The sequence below is a fragment of the Podarcis gaigeae genome (assembly GCF_964106915.1).
Source record: "Podarcis gaigeae genome assembly, chromosome: 4".
NCBI lineage: Eukaryota > Metazoa > Chordata > Lepidosauria > Squamata > Lacertidae > Podarcis > Podarcis gaigeae.
Window position 1 is genome coordinate 62,102,018 of NC_139677.1, and position 19,387 is coordinate 62,121,404.

At 40.0% G+C, this 19,387-nt stretch overlaps 1 protein-coding gene across 29 annotated transcripts in view; it reads left to right on the top strand.

Annotated features, from left to right (window-relative positions):
• Nucleotides 1-19,387, top strand: part of ROBO2 (roundabout guidance receptor 2) — an 800,601-nt gene that overhangs the window by 738,318 nt on the left and 42,896 nt on the right. For 16 of the 29 annotated variants that reach the window (XM_083735907.1, XM_083735912.1, XM_083735908.1 and 13 more), the window contains 5 exons: nt 10,496-10,538; nt 12,126-12,253; nt 16,604-16,885; nt 17,229-17,354; nt 19,117-19,273. In XM_083735907.1, the coding sequence (XP_083592033.1) occupies nt 10,496-10,538; nt 12,126-12,253; nt 16,604-16,885; nt 17,229-17,354; nt 19,117-19,273 (736 nt within the window). The remainder of the gene's footprint in view (nt 1-10,495; nt 10,539-12,125; nt 12,254-16,603; nt 16,886-17,228; nt 17,355-19,116; nt 19,274-19,387) is intronic. The other 13 variants (XM_083735933.1, XM_083735919.1, XM_083735915.1 and 10 more) reach the window with 1 other exon arrangement.

Below are 19,387 nucleotides of genomic sequence, written 5' to 3' on the forward strand. Positions count from 1 at the left end.
CCTTGATAAGTTTTATCAACCGAAATTCAAACAAATTTCTAGTGACTCAGACTTGGGTCTCCTTGTTTTTCTCAAAACAGGTTCATGCAACAAGAGTGCTTCTTCTATCCCTGTAATAGACTGTTCACCTAATTTGCTGTGTGCACATGTCACATTTGTTGTTCAAGGCATCCTGTTACACCCCTGTTACATATCTATCAGAACACCTTTTCTTAAATGAGCTTGACCCTTCCCTTCCCTCCCTTCATTCAAAAATTAAACCTTCTCTCTCTCTCCCTCCCTCTCTCTCTCTCTCGACTATTTCACCAGCCTTTATTCAACTTATTTAAAACATCATTTTACCTTTCATGTTCAGGCTGCTCTACTCCTGGCCTCTCAGAGAACCCCACCCCTTTTCTGTCTTTGCCAGCTGCTTCCTTCAGCACCTGGCTTTGAGAACTCTCTCTCCCTCTTTCAGTTGCCTCTCTTGCAAAGCTCAGCAGGAGGCCACAATTGCCTGCTGTGAGAGGCAGCTGGCAGGATATCTACCACAATAATTTTGACTTTGGTCCTTGCAGTCCCCCATGACAAGGTATGAAAACACCTTTGCCAAGGACTCTTGACATGCTTGTTTGGTGGGGGAAAGTGTGGGGTCAAACTCTGGAGATACATGAGGCAGGAAAGTATGGAATGGTACAACTGCAGCTGCATATTATTGCATATCAGCAAACCTGCAGGGTGCAGCAAAATGCCATTCGGCATTAGGATCAGTAAATCCAACAGTTTCAATTGTGTTCATGAATACTAATATAAGATAGATTGGAATGTAACAGAAGTTAAAAAGACACTGATGATAGCATAAGATGAGCTGTGCTGGAAGACACCAAAGACCCATCTATTTCAGCATCACAGTAGCTAACCAGGTGCCTATGGGAAGTGTGCAAGCGGGATGTGAGTGCAACAGCACTCTCCCTACTTGTGATCCTCAGCAATTGGGATTCAGATTCATAATGTCTCTGATGCTGGGGGTAGTACATAGCCATCACGGTTAGTAGCCCTCGATAGCCTTATCCTCCATACATTCTGCTTTATCAGTTATGTGCCTGCAATATCAATTTGAAAAGTTTTCAGTTCCCTCTGACTGTTACACAAAGCTATGGCTTTTTATTCATGTGATGTGCGGACAAGGGCACAGATGCAGGCATGGAGAGTTACATGCAAACATATACAACTCATGCTACTAGAATAAACACTAATTTTCCCCTTTCCTGCAATGAAGGGTCAGCTGATTGGATTGATGGCTCCACCCACGGTCAAAGGCAGGCAGCAATGTTTTGGAATGTAGGGCTCCCAGGATTCAATTCTGCTGTTGCCTTTGTCAGTGCAGCCAGATCACCGACCACCTGCTCCCAACTTCTCTCTTATCAGGCTTACTTCCTCTTCCTCTTCCAGTTCTTTGGAAACCCTCCCCCAACTCCTGACTTATACCTTCTATCTTTACAGAAGCCTTTTTCCTCCCTGTTCCCCAGCACCACCCAGCTTCTTGCTTAAAATATTTTTTAATAAAATAAAAACCCCTCTTTACCTACCTAATCTTTGCTATCTGCCTCAATGAAGGAAGACAGGAGCAGACCCTTTTCACCACGCATCTTTGCTCTGTCACCCCCTCAGGCGGGTACTTAGCCAGAGAAGCCCAGCATTATAGCAGGCGAGCATAAACAATGGGAAGGATTGCCTATGTGGCAAAAACCATATCTTCTACTTTCATTTTCAGTGCAGAGGTCTGGAACACCAACAACGTTTTCTTCAGCTCTTTGAGGCTTCCACATAGCTGCTAAGCCTCTGATTCAGTCCTACACTCTCACCTGGCCTACCAGATCCACGCTGCTCTCCTGAGAGCGGGTGTGTTGCATTGTGCCTAGAGTACCTATTAGCCTAACACTCCCAGTGATGGATTCTGCCCCCTTGTTGGTCTCTCGAGCTTATGGTCACCCTGCTGGCTGAAAAGCCTCCTTCAAATGGCACCCTTTGGACAAGACAGCAGAGAAAAATCCTCAAGGGAAACATAAGTCCCTGCTTCAGTGCAAACCAAGGAAGTCTAGATGGGCTATATACCTTGAAGAAATGGCTGCCTCTAACCCCAATCAGGCATTTAGGAGGAGAGAGAGGTAGAGGCTCAGGCAGTCAGGACAACCTCCAACATACCCAAGGTCAGGCACGTCCAACTTCGAGTAGGTTGTAATCTACAATCCAATATCAAAAACTGGCAGTGATCTACCACCCTCCGAAGTAATTTAAGTAAAATGGATGTATGAATGGATCTTTATTTCACAGTTACAATAGTTATGTTTGGATATCATCATGACAGATCCAAATAGTTGTTAGATGGTCAAGTAACTAAACAAGTGAGAAAAGTCAAACTATATTTTTATATTAGTTTACACAGATCTGAGGAGCCAGTCAGAGTGTGCCAGGCTTCTCCAGCTTTCCCCTACTGTTGCTTTAAATCACAGCTAACTTTGTGTCAGCATTCCCACGCCTTTTCCTCCACCTCTTTCCCCTACTGTTGCGTTAAAGCCTTTCCCTCGCTCAAACTCATGGAGCGCTAAGGGGGCTTTTTCTCATGTGTTTTGTTCTTTGCCTTCTTCGCTGTTGGGGCGGGGGCTCCTTTCTTATTCCTTCCATTGCATTTGAACTAGCAGGCAAGCAGGCACAGAGCTTTTCATTTTCTGCCTCCCCCCCCCACCACATCCCCCTCCCCCCATCACCAGAGCTCTACTCCCCCCCCCCCCAGAGCAGCGCACAGCAGGCAGCGGGAAGGAAGTCAAGCTGGCTTTAGAAGGAGGGAGGAGGAGGAGCTCAGGCTTGCATGAAACTGGCAGCAGCAGTGACTGCTGCTGCTGTGCCCCAGGCTGCGGAGAAAGCCTTTTCTTTATCAGATTAAGGTAGATAGCCATGTTGGTCTGACGCAGTAAAAATAAATAAAATAAAATAAAAAACTGTTCAGTAGCACCTTAGAGACCAACTAAGTTTGTTCTTGGTATAAGCTTTTGTGTGCTTCTTCGGATATCTGAAGAAGTGTGCGTGTACACAAAAGCTTATACAGTGGTACCTCGGGTTAAGTACTTAATTTGTTCTGGAGGTCCGTACTTAACCTGAAACTCTTCTTAACCTGAAGCACCACTTTAGCTAATGGGGCCTCCTGCTGCTGCGCTGCCAGAGCCCGATTTCTGTTCTTATACTGAAGCAAAGTTCTTAACCTGAAGCAATATTTCTGGGTTAGCGGAGTCTGTAACCTTGAAGTGTATGTAACCTGAAGCATATGTAACCCAAGGTACCACTGTACCAAGAACAAACTTAGTTGGTCTCTAAGGTACTACTGGACAATTTTTTTATTTTTTTAAATATTTTTTCTTTCTCAGCCTGCGATTGACCAATATCAGTCCCAGGATCTCCGAGTCGATTACGATAGACTTCTTGGACATGTCTGCCCTAGATCATGTGATTAACCCTTCTCATTCCTCCAATGGGGATGAAGATTTTCCAAGCTTTCAGCCTTCTCCTCCACCGCTTTGTTCACAACTGTGAATCCAGTCTGTCTCCCACAGATTGTTCCCACTTCCTCAGCTTTTCTTCCTCAAGAGTGGCTGGGGAAACCCAGCCAGATGGACAGGGTATTATTATTATTATTATACATTTCCCTTTAGAAAGTGGAAATTGCCACCATTCTCTGCTTTCTTCCGAACAGCCTCCACCCTAACACCCTCACCCAACAAGCAGGCACACTCTCTTCCATTCTCTCCCAACCAGCTTTCCTTCCTAAGGCCACCTCCAACTTCCACTTGCAACAAGAACATGGGTCTTCCCTCCTTCTGCCCTTCCTTAGTGACCACAGGGGAAAAGCTTGGCACTCCCACAATGTACGTAGAGTTTCAAAAGTCTACATTCAGCGAACCAAAGAGCTCAGATGGACAGTTTCACTCTTTGTTTCATTCCATCTCTTCTCCTTAGGGAAGAAAGTGATTTCTGCCACTAGCTAGATGGATAAAGGCCTGTTCCTGCAAAGCTCAGGGACTTATTGTCACTTTGCACATCATAGCTCACTCCTTGTTCTGCAGCTCCCTGCAGTGCATTTTCAGTTAATGCTGGACTGCTGGAAATATGCAAGGCAGTCACCTGGTCCTCCCACAGCACCTTCATGAGACATTACAAAATGTTCTCTCCCCTCCATAACACTGCAGCCTCTCTGCTGTCTGAGATTAGGATAGCTCTGGTATCTCCCAATCTGCTGACCTTTCATTGAAGGAATGGGAAAAGGTATGATTGTATCTACCTGAAGCATAGTTTTCCATTCCCAGTGAAAGGTCAGCAGGGCCCCACCCTCGAGGCTAGCTCCTTCCTTTATTTCTGGGATGTAGGATATACTTTTCTCCTTCTTAATGTCTGTCTTTCCCTTGAGCTTGGAGAGTTTGCAAACTGAATCCTTGGAACCCTACACCCCAAAACATTACTGCCCGCTTTGGGCCATGGTCGGAACCAGCAACCCAATCTGCTGACCTTTCATTCGTAGGGAATGAAAAACTACACTTCATTTAGGTATAATCATGCTTGTTATGTTTTTCATGGTTAGTTTCCAAATTCTCCTTGTGCAAACATACACTGCAGGCTTTAACATGGTTGAAAGAAAGGTGAACTGACAGAAAGCACGTATCTCTTTTCTAGGCAGATACCAACTTTTCAGATTCCATAAGAATGATAAAAAAGAATCCATTTTCTCAGGTGAATCCTTCTATGCTATGTAGTACCCCATCACATTTATCCATCCTGTGGATAAAAAATGCTTCTTATAAATTCATAGAAATCCATCTACTGAAACAGGAAAAATGTAATGTATCTTTCATCTGGCCTCAGTTTCCTAAGTGTGTGTGCATCCATTTGCAGGAATGCAGACATGTTCCTCTAACTGCATACACTATCAGCCTGAACGAAAACCATACATTTTTGCTTATAAATACTAAGCTTGGGGATTAAAGCTTGGGGAGTAAATAAAAACAAATTACAAATGGCAAACTAAACATTTCACGCGCAAGTCCTAACAGTGGTAGATTATTATAAATTATTTGACAGAACCATCCAAATGCAGGAAGATTTGATAGAATTTTTATATGCTGATTATCTGTTCTGAGTTAATGCTTATTAAAAGAGGATTAATCTGTATTCATATTTGAGGAACAGCTTATCAGAAAAAGGGAAGAGACTTGGCTGGCAACATTAAAGTTTTCATTTGTACTAGGAAAATGTGGCCCACTAGAGATAGGCACACAGAAAGCTTTATTTCCTCAAAATGTCAGCTGAGTGTGTATTTCTATTTTTTGGTTCTAGCCTGCATGAAGATTGGGTTTAACCTTGCCAGATAGTATTTGTAAATAGTTCAACTAGTACCATAGTACCATACTGTATGTATATGAGGTTTTTTTTCAAATTTTGTGTGAGGCTTAATTGTGCATGTTTTTGTATAGACCTTGCAACACAGGTTAACAAGGATTCTTCAAACCTCTCTCATTCCCTCTTTCAGTACATCCTTGTGTACGTCATATTTTTAAAACATGTTCCTCCCTTTATATTCTGCAGATTTTTAAAGAATCTGTATGAGATCCATAATCATATAAACAGTTCTTTAATTTAAAAAATGCTGCTTTGCGATAATAGATGGAATTTGTCTTTCATCTCCCTTTCAACTTTCAAAATGTCTTGGCAGTTTTTGGAAATTTAGATCCCTGAATTAAATCAGCTTTGCTGATCCACCCCCCCCCCCCGTTATGTCTGTAAGGACTGTAGTCTACTGTATTCAAATATGTTTCCCTTCAGCATTTTAGGCGTGTTTTGCAATTCCAGAAATCAAACTGCAGGCAAAAATGCTGACACAAACATATGGTAACAGTGATAAACATAGTGCTTAGTTTGGCAGACTATCATTTGTGACTTTTGCTGCCTTTTCCACAGAATGTTGATCCTTTCAGAGTGATGCACTCTTGCTGGCTTGCCCAGCCATTTTTATTGTGGATTGTATGAAGCTTTGGGAAATAAAATAACTTAAATAATAAGGGAGGATATTTTTTGGAGGAGGGAGACATTAATTGCAATATTATAAACTTATTATCCTTTGACAATTGTCACTCTGAGAGGATAACAGTTGTCACTCTGAAAATTATATTAATTTCCAGAGACAGATGTAATAATGAAGCAGCATCCATTCTTCTGTGGTTACTTCTCCTTATAAATGTGTTCCCCAAAGGCTGTAAGATAATTCCATAAGAAATGCAACTACTGAAAACAGATATTGCATTATAACCTCACCATATGAGAACTATTTATAACACCCAGCAACCATTAAAAAATGATAAAGAAACATGACTTCGTTTTTGATGGAGAAAATAACTCCAGCAATCAGAATGACAACCACATCGGTCCAGTTCATAGAATCATAAGAACACAGGGGGTCTCAGCTTCTTATTGCCAAGGTATTCCCTTCTCACCACTCTGCCAGCACTCTTTACTTTACTTTCAGGATTGCCTAACTGAGCCAGTATAAGCCTACAGACATCAGACTGCAGGGTCAACTCCATTCCTCCTGTCCCCTGTTATAGTCCTACAATCTGAGTGAAAGGAAAGCTCCTGTAGCTAAGCATTCTGCCCAACTGCTTGCTTTGTTGCAAAATATTGGCTGCTATTAAGAAGCGGACATCATGTCCCAGAACATAGAGAATGGGGACAAGATGGAAAGCGCTATTTAGGAGCTTCTCATGTGACTGGAAGTTTGGCCATCTGTATTAGGAATACTTTATTAATAGCCCTACTAGTGAGCAAAAGAGGAACATAATCCCTCTATATCTAACGCCTTTCTTGGGGGAGGGGGTAGGATTAAGCTCTGAAGAAGTGTTCATTGTGAGCACCTGCTTACATAAATGATCATGGAACCTTTTATTTAAAAAATGGTATTACATTGGCCAGTTTCTATTCTTCAGGTACAAATGCTAGTCTTCAGAACAAGTTACATGTTTATGTTAGAAAACCAGCAATTTAAAATTTGAGATCTGGTGGCCTAGAATGTCTCTTGTCAACAGTTTTTGCCTCAGTTCCTCAGACTTCCTTTCCAAGAAAGTTAATTCAGCCACAGGGATCCTCTGTGGCATTCCAGAATGAAAACAAATGCAAAGAAATCATTCAGCTTCTCCACAATCTTGTTTTCCTTCATTAGTACATCTTGACTCCCTTGTGGTCTAAAGATACAACTGCCTTCCTAGCCAGTTTCCTCCTGCTTTCAAAGTGTTTAAATAACTTTTTAATTGTGGTCCTAATATTTCTAAAAATGCCCTCCCTGAATTTGCTCATTTTGTCCCTTATTGTCTGTTTGCATTTCTGTTGGCAATGTTTGTGTTCCTTTTTGTTCTCTTTATTTGGGCCAGACTTCAATTTCTGAAGAAAGGCTTCTTGATCTCTCATAGTTAGCTTGTTAAGCTTGCAGGTAGTCCCTTGGCCTTGGTGGTACCTTGCCTGACCTGTATTGAGGCTGAGCTTCCAGTATTGTGGTTTCTAATAACACCCACACATTCTGAAGATATTGGAGCCCCTTGTCTTTACCTTTCAACTTCCTCTTTACCAATCGACTCTTCCCCCCTTCACTCTGGGAGTGGGACACTGCTAGGACGTCCTCATCCCCAGAAGGCCTCATCCATTACCTCACTGCCTCAAGAGAACAAACTCATTGCACTAAGCCTATCTTCAGCAAGCCATTTGTCTGGCACACTTTTGGCATAGTATAAACGAAATTATAAGTCTTCAATTTAAACTTTAAAATGTAGAATATAAGTGCTCGGTTTCAAGTTTCAAATTATGTTTGTAAGGTTATGGAAGAAGGTTCAGAAATGAAAGTGATATATTCCAATGTAGATGTTAGTCACACCTTTTCTAACAGCTACGATGCCAGCTACAAATAAATAAACTTGCACCCATTGTTTCCCTGCAGATTGCTGTACAATATCCACCCAATTTCGCTTAAACTATTTTAGCATGTATTATGATTGTTTAGTATATTAAGAAGCATTAGAATGTTTGTGTATACTTTGTATTTAATATTTTATACACTTTCACTGTGATTAGCATTAATTCATTTCCAACTAGGTAAAGCATTTAATTTGTGATATGCCTGTTGTGATTTTCTAGCAACCATAATTGCCCATACAGTGGTGATAGGCAATTAATCATCAGTTCCTAAGTTCATTCTATATGGGATCCCAAAGGGATCCTCTTTGTCTTCATTGTAGTTGAATGCGCATTGTGAAGCCACTTGTGGAACTGATAACACAGCAAAAATGTAATGTATCACCAGAAAGCTGCAGCTACCCTGCTTTATATGTCAGTGTCTTTGCTGATCATAGCATTTCCATCTTGATGCTGTACAGTTGTTTAACTGAGATTGCGGAGTGTATGGCAAGAGATCAAGAGAAAGCTGCTCTGTGTTATAAATTTTGAAGTGTTTCTGTATTAAGGGAGAAGCATTTTTGTGGAGTTTTCAGATGCATATGATCGCCCAGGATGGTTGATCATTTCAGTTAATCCTTTGAGTTGCATCAAGCATCTCTTGTGGTGCTTTGTACAAAAAGACCAGTGACTATACTCCAATATGGATTGTGGTTGTGTGATGGTTGAAACCAGTGTGGTATACTTGATGAGATCATTTGTTTTAACTGGTTTTAATTCTAAATTTTAAATTGTTGTAACCCATTCGGAGACCTGCTGGTAAAGAGCAGGTGATCATCACCACCGTCATCACTACATTTTGATGGGTGACTTTGCTCACTAGGTGACTTTGAACTCAGGCTACCCCAGCCAAACCTATCCTACAGATATAATGAAAAAAATAGGGGGAAAACAATTTTATCCCCTTTGGACCCCTGGTGCAATGTTACACATGTAAAGCTCTCCCATGTCCCTTGCTTTCTCAATCTCCTTCACTGGTTTTCCAGACTTTCTTCATTTTTTTGACAGCTAGCACTGAAATTCCAGGGTTTTCTTTACTTCGGGGTATCTCTTCTTTATGGGTGGATGCCAGAGGTTGCATCACTTTAAGTCACAGGAACACACACACAATTGTCATTTGAGAAGATAGTTCATGGGTTCCAATATGTAAGCTTTACCCTAAACGTAAAGGGACCCGTGACCATTAGGTCCAGTCGTGACCGACTCTGGGGTTGTGGCACTCATCTTGCTTTATTGGCCGAGGGAGCTGGCGTACAGCTTCCGGGTCATGTGGCCAGCATGACTAAGCCGCTTCTGGTGAACCAGAGCAGCGCACGGAAACACCGTTTACCTTCCCGCCAGAGCGGTACCTATTTATCTACTTGCACTTTGACGTGCTTTTGAAATGCTAGGTTGGCAGAAGCAGGGACTGAGCAACGGGAGCTCACCGTGTCGCGGGGATTCGAACCGCCAACCTTCTGATCGGCAAGTCCTAGGCTCTGTGGTTTAACCCACATAGCCACCCAGGTCCCAAGCTTTACCATAACCTTTACCACCCTGGTGCCCATGACATGTTTTAGACTACAACTCTTATCATCGTAGTCCAAACTATCTGACAAAGGCTGCTGTATGTTATGCAGAACACTGATACTGTGTCTGGCCATACTATCCACTGTACTGTACTGCTTTAAACAGGACTTCTTACAATATAGAGATTGTCACAGTTATAAGCAATGCAGGACCCTAAATTTATAACAACATCTTGTTGTAAGGTAGGTGTGTTTAGACTATGTTTGAAAAGTATTCATAATTTTTTGAGATTACAAGACTGATCTTGGCAATTAAGAGTTTACATCATTGTTTCTCAAACTTGGGTTCCCAGCTGTTGTTTGACTACAACTCCTACTGGTCCTGCTAGCTAGGAAGTATGGCATTGGTTTTACATCATTCACTCTGTTAAGAACACCAGGCATGGATAAAAGGTGTTAGAATATAAGATGAGAATGCATTTTGAATATTTTTTTCCCATTTCAGTTTCCCCAATTTTTTTCACTTTTGTTCCTACTGTAATGATTAGCAGATCCAGGTCATTGTTAATTACTTATTAAAGTACTAACGTGCAAAAGAGAGCACAGATTCATTTTTATTTAGTTTGAAGATATGAAGGTAATGTTTTCATTGGAATCTGCATGATTCAGGGGTCTCTAGCTTTATACATTTTGAAGCCAAAGGTCTATTGATTTGAGAATTTCCCCCCAAAACCAATAATATCAAGGGATCAGAAATAAGTTGTCCTATGAGACTGTGACTGAGAAAGATTGATTTAAATCAATATTGTCTAGAGATAACTGGGGGATATGGCAATTTTTGCTTTCCCACCTATACTTGATTATATTGTTTAACACATTATATTGTATATTGTGATATGCTTGATATAAATGACTTACTATACCTAACAGATTTTTCCTACTCTCTTATTTATGAAAACCCACACCAGTTACTTTCCAAAGAGGAGATGGGGGACTTATGAGCAATGGAAGGTATGTCTGCTATTGAAAAGGTCATATTCAGTTTCAGGTTGTATCATATTTAAGCCCCATCAGATTTATTTTTTTATTAGGAACTAAAACAAAAAGAAAGACAGACTACTACATGATCAGTTGCTAGAGTGACAATTCTGGGAGGAATTAAATGGCTTAGACCAGATTTTAATGATCTGTTGTACACTTGAGGGGAATCAAGTCCAGATGTTTCATATCTCCCAGATGCCCAGGAAGAAATTAGTAGAAAGTATCAGAAAGAATGTGTTCATTTGTTTTCAGGATGTTTATTGCATTAATTAGGCATTAGTAAATGAAGTTGCTGTTGTTTAAGACTCCTTATTGGCTCCCACTAAATTGCTGTGAGTGAACAATTACACACAATCGATCACAAAATAAATGATTCATGGAAGATGAATAGGTTGTAGATTGATAGGACTAGATTCTACAACTTTGGCTACTCAATTGAAATTGATAAAAGTTGATAACAGAGCCATATATCCTCATCTATTTTCTCTATGCCAATATGGAGATTGTAATTAAGCTCTGGTAATAACTTCCAATCTCCTATTTAATCAATATCTGTGTGTGTGTGTGTGTGTGTGTGTGTGTGTGTGTGTGTACACACACACACGAAGATTAGGCCTAATGAGAGTTCATAGAAGTGGCAAGAATGCTGCTAGATCTTCTTATTGCTGTTTCCATAGAAACCCACATTTCTCTTAGGGATTGTGCCAGAAGGGATTCATGGGGGGTGGGAAGGGATACAATAACAATAACTGTTAAAAAGGAACATAAAAGGAGCCTTGCTGGATCAGTCCAAAAGCAGATCTAGACCAGTATCTTGTTTCCCACAATGCTGTTTGTTTACGCGTACTAATAATCAAGTACAGCTTCCGACTTATTTGTTTAATGTCCTTGTCCCCCCACCTTTCTCCTATTCATCTCTCCCAGTTTTAGGAACGTGCCTACTGAGCCAAATTCTAATGTCTTAATGACTAGTTCCTTTCAGATAAAAAGTGTTCAGTTGTTCTTGAAATCTGAAATCAAATTATATGAACATGAAAGTCTGTTGACACAGATAAAAATGCTGTTTTGAACTTTTCATTAATCCCACTCAAACCTACTTGCCTTTAAAACCACGCAAGGCTGCTCAAAGGAAGAGCTAGCAGCTTGTGGATGACAGACATACATTTGGGATGCAGGAAGTGAAGGAATACTCACCCAGAGTCCTGGAAATGGCTGATACAGAACAGTCACTTTGAGTGATTGTTCCCTTGAGGTGGTAATTTATCATTCATCCCTAGTTTAGGATCCTTCAATGGTACAGCCTATTCCTTATTTTGAAATGAACTACAGAATTCATTTGGATTCTAGCGGACTTGTAACTGATTCCACTTCCACATTCAGTACTAATTTGTGTAAAGCTCCAATTAACTGAAGAATCATTTATGTCAAGAAAGCCTTCACAATTTTAATATGAAATAAATTTTACATTTTATTGTTAAGAGAGATGTATGAAGTCTCTTCAGTTTGCAGTTGTAAAGAGTTTCTCACAGATGTATTTTGATGTTCATTTTTCTTCAGTCGACCAGGCCTGTTAAATGCAAGTGACCCGAGTTATCCTTGGCTAGCAGATTCTTGGCCTGCCACCAGCCTGCCTGTAAACAACAGCACTAGTGGACCAAATGATCTTGGAAATTTTGGACGTGGAGGTAGGTTTGTTCATAGTGCTTTAGCAAAATAATAATAATAATAATAATTTGCAGAACTATCCATTGTTTTTTACATGAAATTTTATTTGCCTACATTTGGAAATATAGATAACTAAAAGGAAGAACACCACATAGCAATAGAACAAGACCATCAATTAAGAAAAAAAGGAAAGCTACATTTCCCTCTGAATATTAGTGTTTAGGGGGACAGGTTATGGACATGTGTCTATGATTCTGCAAAGTCTTCCTTTTGAATTTACTCCATAGAACTTGAGTACTGTTTCTAAACCAGATGAAATAGTTTAGCAGAATGACTATGCTATTCTAATGTGCTTAACCGTTTCATAAGATGCTACACATTCATTATATTGGGCTGTATCTTGTGCTGCTGTTGCACAAGTGAAACAGGTTTCGGGAGACAGACCATCCAAAACAGATTTGGGGGACTTGCAGGGGAAAGGAATGGAAGAACTGAATGTGACCCATTGAATTGAGCTTGAATCCTCTGGTAGTCAGCCAGAGAAGTTGTTACAAGTGTGTACCTAGACTCACCTTTCCACAGCCAGCACTCATGTATGTTCGTATAGACACTGCTGAGAGGTTTAGGATCTTCTGCTGGAGTTATGACATGCACTTGTTATAGAAGGAATAAGGAAAGCTTGGTTGATTATATAAAATAAGAGTAACAGTATATAAATGCTGTTTCAGACAGCAAAGTTACAGTCTAGGTAGGTAGCAAATTCTACAATATAAACACACCTTCATTAAAGAGTAAAAGAGCATAACAATTTTGCCATAAAGAATTGGATAGGGGGGGAGGGGGCAGAAGGAAAATATACCTGTCCTTAAAGAAAAGCAGAAGTGTGCTGAATCGTGGAGAGCGCTGGGTAAACGCTGTCATGTTGGACCTGGAAAAATTAACTAACCTTTGAATCTAATGGATTTTTAATACCTTTTTGCCAAGGCGTGGAGAGGGGAGAGGGCTGTGAATTGAGTAATTTCTACAATTTCCATAGTTCCTTCCAGAATTTGCTGCCAAATCCTCACCTCGAAAAATGGCTAAATCTGGCTATCCTGTTTCCTTAACAAAAGGGTGAAAGACTTTGATATTGAACCATTATCTGAACCTGGGTATCCTTGTCTGCTATCTGCTTTCAAATCACCTTACCACTGAGGAGCTGAGTATCCTGTACTTGAAAACTAAATTTCCATGTGTTAATCTTTAGGACAGATCTGGGTGAACTCAGGATATGCCCAAATGCCCCTTCGGCAGAGGGCTGGAACCAGGATTGTTCCAGGGTCACCAAAGCTCATAATGGAGGGTGTCATGTCATATTAGAGCTATATCAATCTTATACATCCCACAATCTACAGAGGTAAACCATACCATAAGTTCAGATTCACATACACCTCTCCACAGAGTTAGTTTGGATGATCCAGAGATTATTGACTTCCACTGTGGGAGAGGGACTTCTGGAGCATTTGAGGACTTGCTGTGGCCAACTGGCTACACACTTTGAAGAGAAATTGATCTTGACTCTGCACTTCTTGCAATTCCACTGGCAGAGTCAGTGATGGAATTGATTTCAGCTTATGCAATCAGTTGATGTGGACCAGGCACTGGCAGCTATACCCTCCACTTGACCCCTGCCCCTCCTGGCTGATTTGTTACGAGGCCAAGTTCAAGGTGTTACTATTGGTACATAAAGCCATTAACAGTTTGGGACCAACTCACCCCTTTTGTGCTCACTTGACTGCTTTGATCTGCTGAACTGGCACTGTTACAGGTGCCACATCATACTTGTTCTGTACTAGTATGAAATTGTTCTTTAAGTGTGGCACTACCTACACTTTGGAACTCCTTGCCTATTGACATCAGGCAGGCACCTTCACTGTATTTTTTCAGCACCCATTTAAATCATTTTTGCTGCTATAAAGCAGTATATAAATTTTGTTAAATAAAATCAAATAAATAAATGTAAGTATTAAATTTACATTCCCCTCTCCATCAAATATACTTCCCTGCCCCATGCTACTTCGTTGCCCCTCCCACTTATCAATTATAACATGTTTTTCATGCTATTTTTAAAATACATTTACTAAGTCTGCCTTATTTGCCTTTTACATTAGTTTTTGAGATTATTTTTCCTGGTTGAAAGCTGTATATATGCAAAGTTTCTTAACAATGCCAGTTTTGGACAAACAGCAAAATTGTGAAGTAAAAGTTGAATAAATGCAATGTATGTGTATGTGTAATAGTATGTGTAATAGTGAATGTGTAAATGTATGTGTAATAGTATTATTGCATTTTAAAAAGCATCTGGTTTGTGAGTAGTTAACTCAATGAAGGTAAAAGTTTGGCAAATTACCTTTAATTGAGGACTAAGAGATAGTGTACAGGCAATCTTACAGCTGTTGATCTGTCAAGAAACCATTACACTGATACAGTTACTTAGAAGGTGAATATGTGTCTTGAGTTTTTCTGGTATGTCAGTAGGCATTAGAGACCATTGTTTTATATTAGACAGTGGGATCAAAAAGGTCAGTCTGTGATAGATCATTCAGTGGATGTTCCATTTAACTGCCAGAGAGAAGGTTTTGATTGGTTGTAACACTGTGGCTGAAGGGTGTAAAAAGGCAGACACAGCAATTCAAGAGTCAGTCTTGAGTTTGGAGCTAAAGAAGCCAGCAGAAGCTCCAGTGGCAGCAAGTGTTGGCTGTCCAAGGAATGAAAACTTAGGACAGGCATAGGCAGACTCGGCCCTCCAGATGTTTGGGGAATACAACTCCCATCATCCCTAGCTAACAGGACCAGTGGTCAGAAATGATGGGAGTTGTAGTCCCAAAACATCTGGAGGGCCGAGTTTGCCTATGCCTGGCTTAGGACAACAGGACTGAAATTGCAGGCAGCTGAAGCTGAGAGGAAGACTGGAAAACTGGAGCCAGATTGTCAACTGTTAGCAGTAGTTCACAAGGAGGGGTGTCTCTGACCAGGGAGATTTCAAACTAAGTCCTCTGTAAAAACCTGCATGTTGATGGGAAAGGAGAAAATATGGGCTGTTGGCTTAGTGCAGGAAAGAAAACTAGTGCAAGGAAATAGGAGCCTCCTTTAAGTAACATTTTAAAGCAAATACCAAAGCAAGTTATTTTAACATCCAACCTGCAAAATAATAATCCTCTTATCTGATATAATCGTGTAGTATTCATTAAAGTCTGTAAACACAACAGTTAAGCTCTGTCCATTGTTCAGAAGCTTGATATATGCATTTGTTCAACATTTCTGTCAGCACTGGATGTTGCATTGAGCCTTATGCAACTGGTACCTTCATTAGTCAGAAACATTAACTTTTTGAACCTGGTGTCAGAGATGGTGTCAGAGATTGCCCCTGTGAAGATACATGATCAGGTCTTCAGCACGCCAAAAGATTAAAAGTATTGATTTATCTAGATCAGCCTTCCCTGTGCTGGCTATGGCTCATGGGAGTTGTAGTCCAAAGTATCTGGAGTGGGTACCATGTTGGGGAAGGTTGACATAGATAAATGGGTGAGGGAGTTCCCTGGTTCAACACATGACATATTTACTAGATATCATGTAAATGTATTTTAATATTTTTATGGCTTAACTGTAATTTAGATGTACTTTTTACCCAGAGAAGCTGCCCTTCAGTTTCAAAGGCTTAGTTTAGCAAAATAATTGACTGATCATTTAATTCTCTTTGGAGCTGCTGAAATCTTGACACATTTCAAAATGATTTATTCATATCTTTTTCACCCCTCTTTATTGTCGGGGAAAAAATGTCTGGCTAACTCCAGAAATAAAGCCAGATAATGTTCAGCAGGAAAGAAAGAAAGAAAAAGAAAAAACATTTAAGCTCTGCATACCTTGAAAAGAATTATCTGAGGATTGTTCCATGTTCATTCAGTTCTGTGCAATACTCATAAGGTGTTTTCTTGATGGTGGGGGAAAGCAGAGGGAGATGGTTTCTTCTGTGATTTGTGGAGTGACTCCTTTCATCATTTCCCTGGAGCACAGACAGTTTCATTGGCTCTGACATGGAATGAACAATTGAAAACATTCTTCAGGACAGAAATATTCCAAACTTCACTTTCACAGCTGAAGGTATGGAAGAAAGATGGTTTTAGGCAGTGAGACGTGAAGGACAAGTGGAAAGTTTGTCACAGATGCTGATAGCGAGGCGATGGCTGTACATCATCTTCCCTCCATTGGCTCATGGACACTGTCTCAGCTGAAATGCAAACGTGCAGAATGACACATTTGTTTTTTATATTAAAACTTCTTGTTGGGGTTTTCCCATGCTGATTTGTTTCATTTCCCTGTTTTCATCACAGATGTGCTGCCTCCGGTGCCAGGTCAAGGGGATAAAACTGCCACAATGCTTTCTGATGGAGCCATTTACAGCAGCATTGACTTCACTACCAAAACTAGTTACAACAGTTCCAGCCAAATAACGCAGGCTACCCCATACGCCACAACACAAATACTGCATTCCAACAGCATCCACGAATTGGCAGTTGATTTACCAGATCCTCAGTGGAAAAGTTCGATTCAGCAAAAAAGTGACCTAATGGGATTTGGTTATTCTCTGCCTGATCAGAGCAAAGGCAACAATGGTGATTTTAGTTCTCATTTTTCTTATTACAATTGTTTGTAAGAATCTCCTGTGCACAGTAGAAAATTGTCCTTCTTTGTTCCCATTTCCCTTAACTAATTGCATACCTTGCATGTATCCTATACTTATGCAACAAACTATATTGTGTTACGATTTTAGTTTGCTTTAGCTTTTGCCAGTATCACAGCTTATCTTTCCCCCACCCCTGCTACCATTAGAATATATTAACTTAAATATTTTTCACAGTCCTGCCACATCCACTGTTTACCAGCTAACTGCATGTTGTGCATGTGCTATAAACTAATCACATGATGGCACTGTGACCTTTGCCCTTTAACCCTTAGCCTTACTTTACATCCCTGACTACCGATTGGCTGAGGGATTGTCTAATAGAATGCCACACAACCAGTCACAGGATTTCAGCACCACCAGCTCTCACAACAGCTCAGAAAGAAGTGGCAGCCTCTCAGGTTGGTTTCAATACAATGCGTGTAAGGAGAAGTGTTTGTACTTGTAAGAAGCTTTTAAAAAACGCAAACTAATTATAACCTTGGAAGAATGATCACTGTACCCAGAGCTTGTGTTCAAATATTGCAGTTTGCCTTCCATTTAGACACATGTGAATGTGTCACGATCATCTGGAAAACCATGAGCCTGATAAAAAAGAAGTGTGCCTTATTTGCCCTAACCGAACAAGAAACCCATTTAGAGATAATAAGAAAATATTTGTAGTCTTTGTACCCTGTGTATTTCAGCATGATTGGAAATTTTATTTTGTAACATTCTCACTTTTCTGGCACGGTGCTGACTTTATTCGTAAATCAATCTTCACTTTACAGCACTGTCCTTCTCTGAGGAGCTTCATGATGAAGTTAATATTTTGGTTGTATCATTATTGAAGCCCCCAACTCCTTTGAGATTTCACAATATTTCTATTGCGTATCAAGAAATCCACCCATAGCAATATAATGGAATTGATAGAAAAGCTTCTTATGATAGTGATCATTCTAAAAGTTTCAGAGCTGCCTACAAGCATAAAGTATAGGTATTATGCTGCATGCTGTATTATAATTATTGCACATTGCCATTGCAAAATGGATTAGCAGCAAATTTTCTGTGTTAAATTATTCTGTGCAGAATTATGCCATTTTCTTAATACATTCTAAAAATATGTATGAGGCTCGTTTACAATAACTTCTCTTTTGCCTTTCCAGCACTGTTTCCCCCCTCCCTTGCTCTTCTGCTTTATTTCCCTATAAGTCCCTGTGATGCTTTCAGTTCCTAGTCCAAATGTTCGGTTTATTTTATTACAAACATACAAATGTTCACGCACATATACATGTTCCACTGCGTGGTCATTTATATTCATGTTCCTTGTTGCCTTCTTCCTCCTCAGGATTCATTACATAACCCTAATTGTCTATCACATTGTTTTATACGTTAACTAAAATTATCCTTTATTCATCTATCTCTTTTCTCCTTGAATCCTCATTTCCGTGTTGGTTTATTTGGTCCTCTTCCAATTCTCTATAACATATGTCCTTTTTCTCTAGAATGAAAAGACCACTGAATTACATGGGCATAAAACATTACAAAAATAACTCATCCATACTTTTCAATTGAATGTCCCAATATGATTTCAGTAAGAAACCAGTTACATTTGCGATTTACATTTTTCGCAACTACATTTGGCCTTGTGAAGGAAAAGAGAAAGAAACTGTTTGAGTGAAGTTTTTGGATGTTTCCTTAACAACTCATTTCCAAAGAGAGAGGGAGAGAGATTATGCAAAATGGTATTATGAATACACTGCGATTTGCTATCTGAAAGAGTTTGCTGCAGTCTATTATTTTTTCCAACAATGACTGCACGGAGGCTTAGAGCAGACGTGAATAAATCAATAAATATAGTTTTGATATAGCAAGTACATTTTAACTTTTTTTCAGCGCATGCTTCATTGTGACTAAGCTATATGGAGTGTGTGAAATAAAAAGAAGTAATTCCGGGCAATTATACAGACTATTTTCATTCCATTCCACCCTATTATTATTTATAACCTTATGACAACTATAACATGTTGCTGCTGATGTTGCTAAGATAAAAATACTCCTCTCTTCTCCCTTCTTTTTTTCTTTCTCTTTTTTTGAGTGTACCATCTGGAATCAGAGCTCTTTCAGGAAATATAAATAGTCAAGTTTGTTTCTTCATACTTCTGTAATGTTTCTTGATTTCAGGTGGGAAAGGAGGGAAGAAAAAGAAAAACAAAAATACTTCCAAACCTCAGAAAAATAATGGGTCTAACTGGGCCAACGTTCCACTCCCACCCCCTCCAATACAGCCTCTTCCAGGCACAGAACTAGAACACTACGGTGTGGATCAGCAAGAAGGAGGGTAAGGTATATTTTTTTGAGGGGGAAGGACCATTTGAGGGTGGAATGCAATATCTCACAGCTGTGGTGTATAATGTGTGTAAGGCCTTTTACCCCAATCAGATTCTGGTGTTTG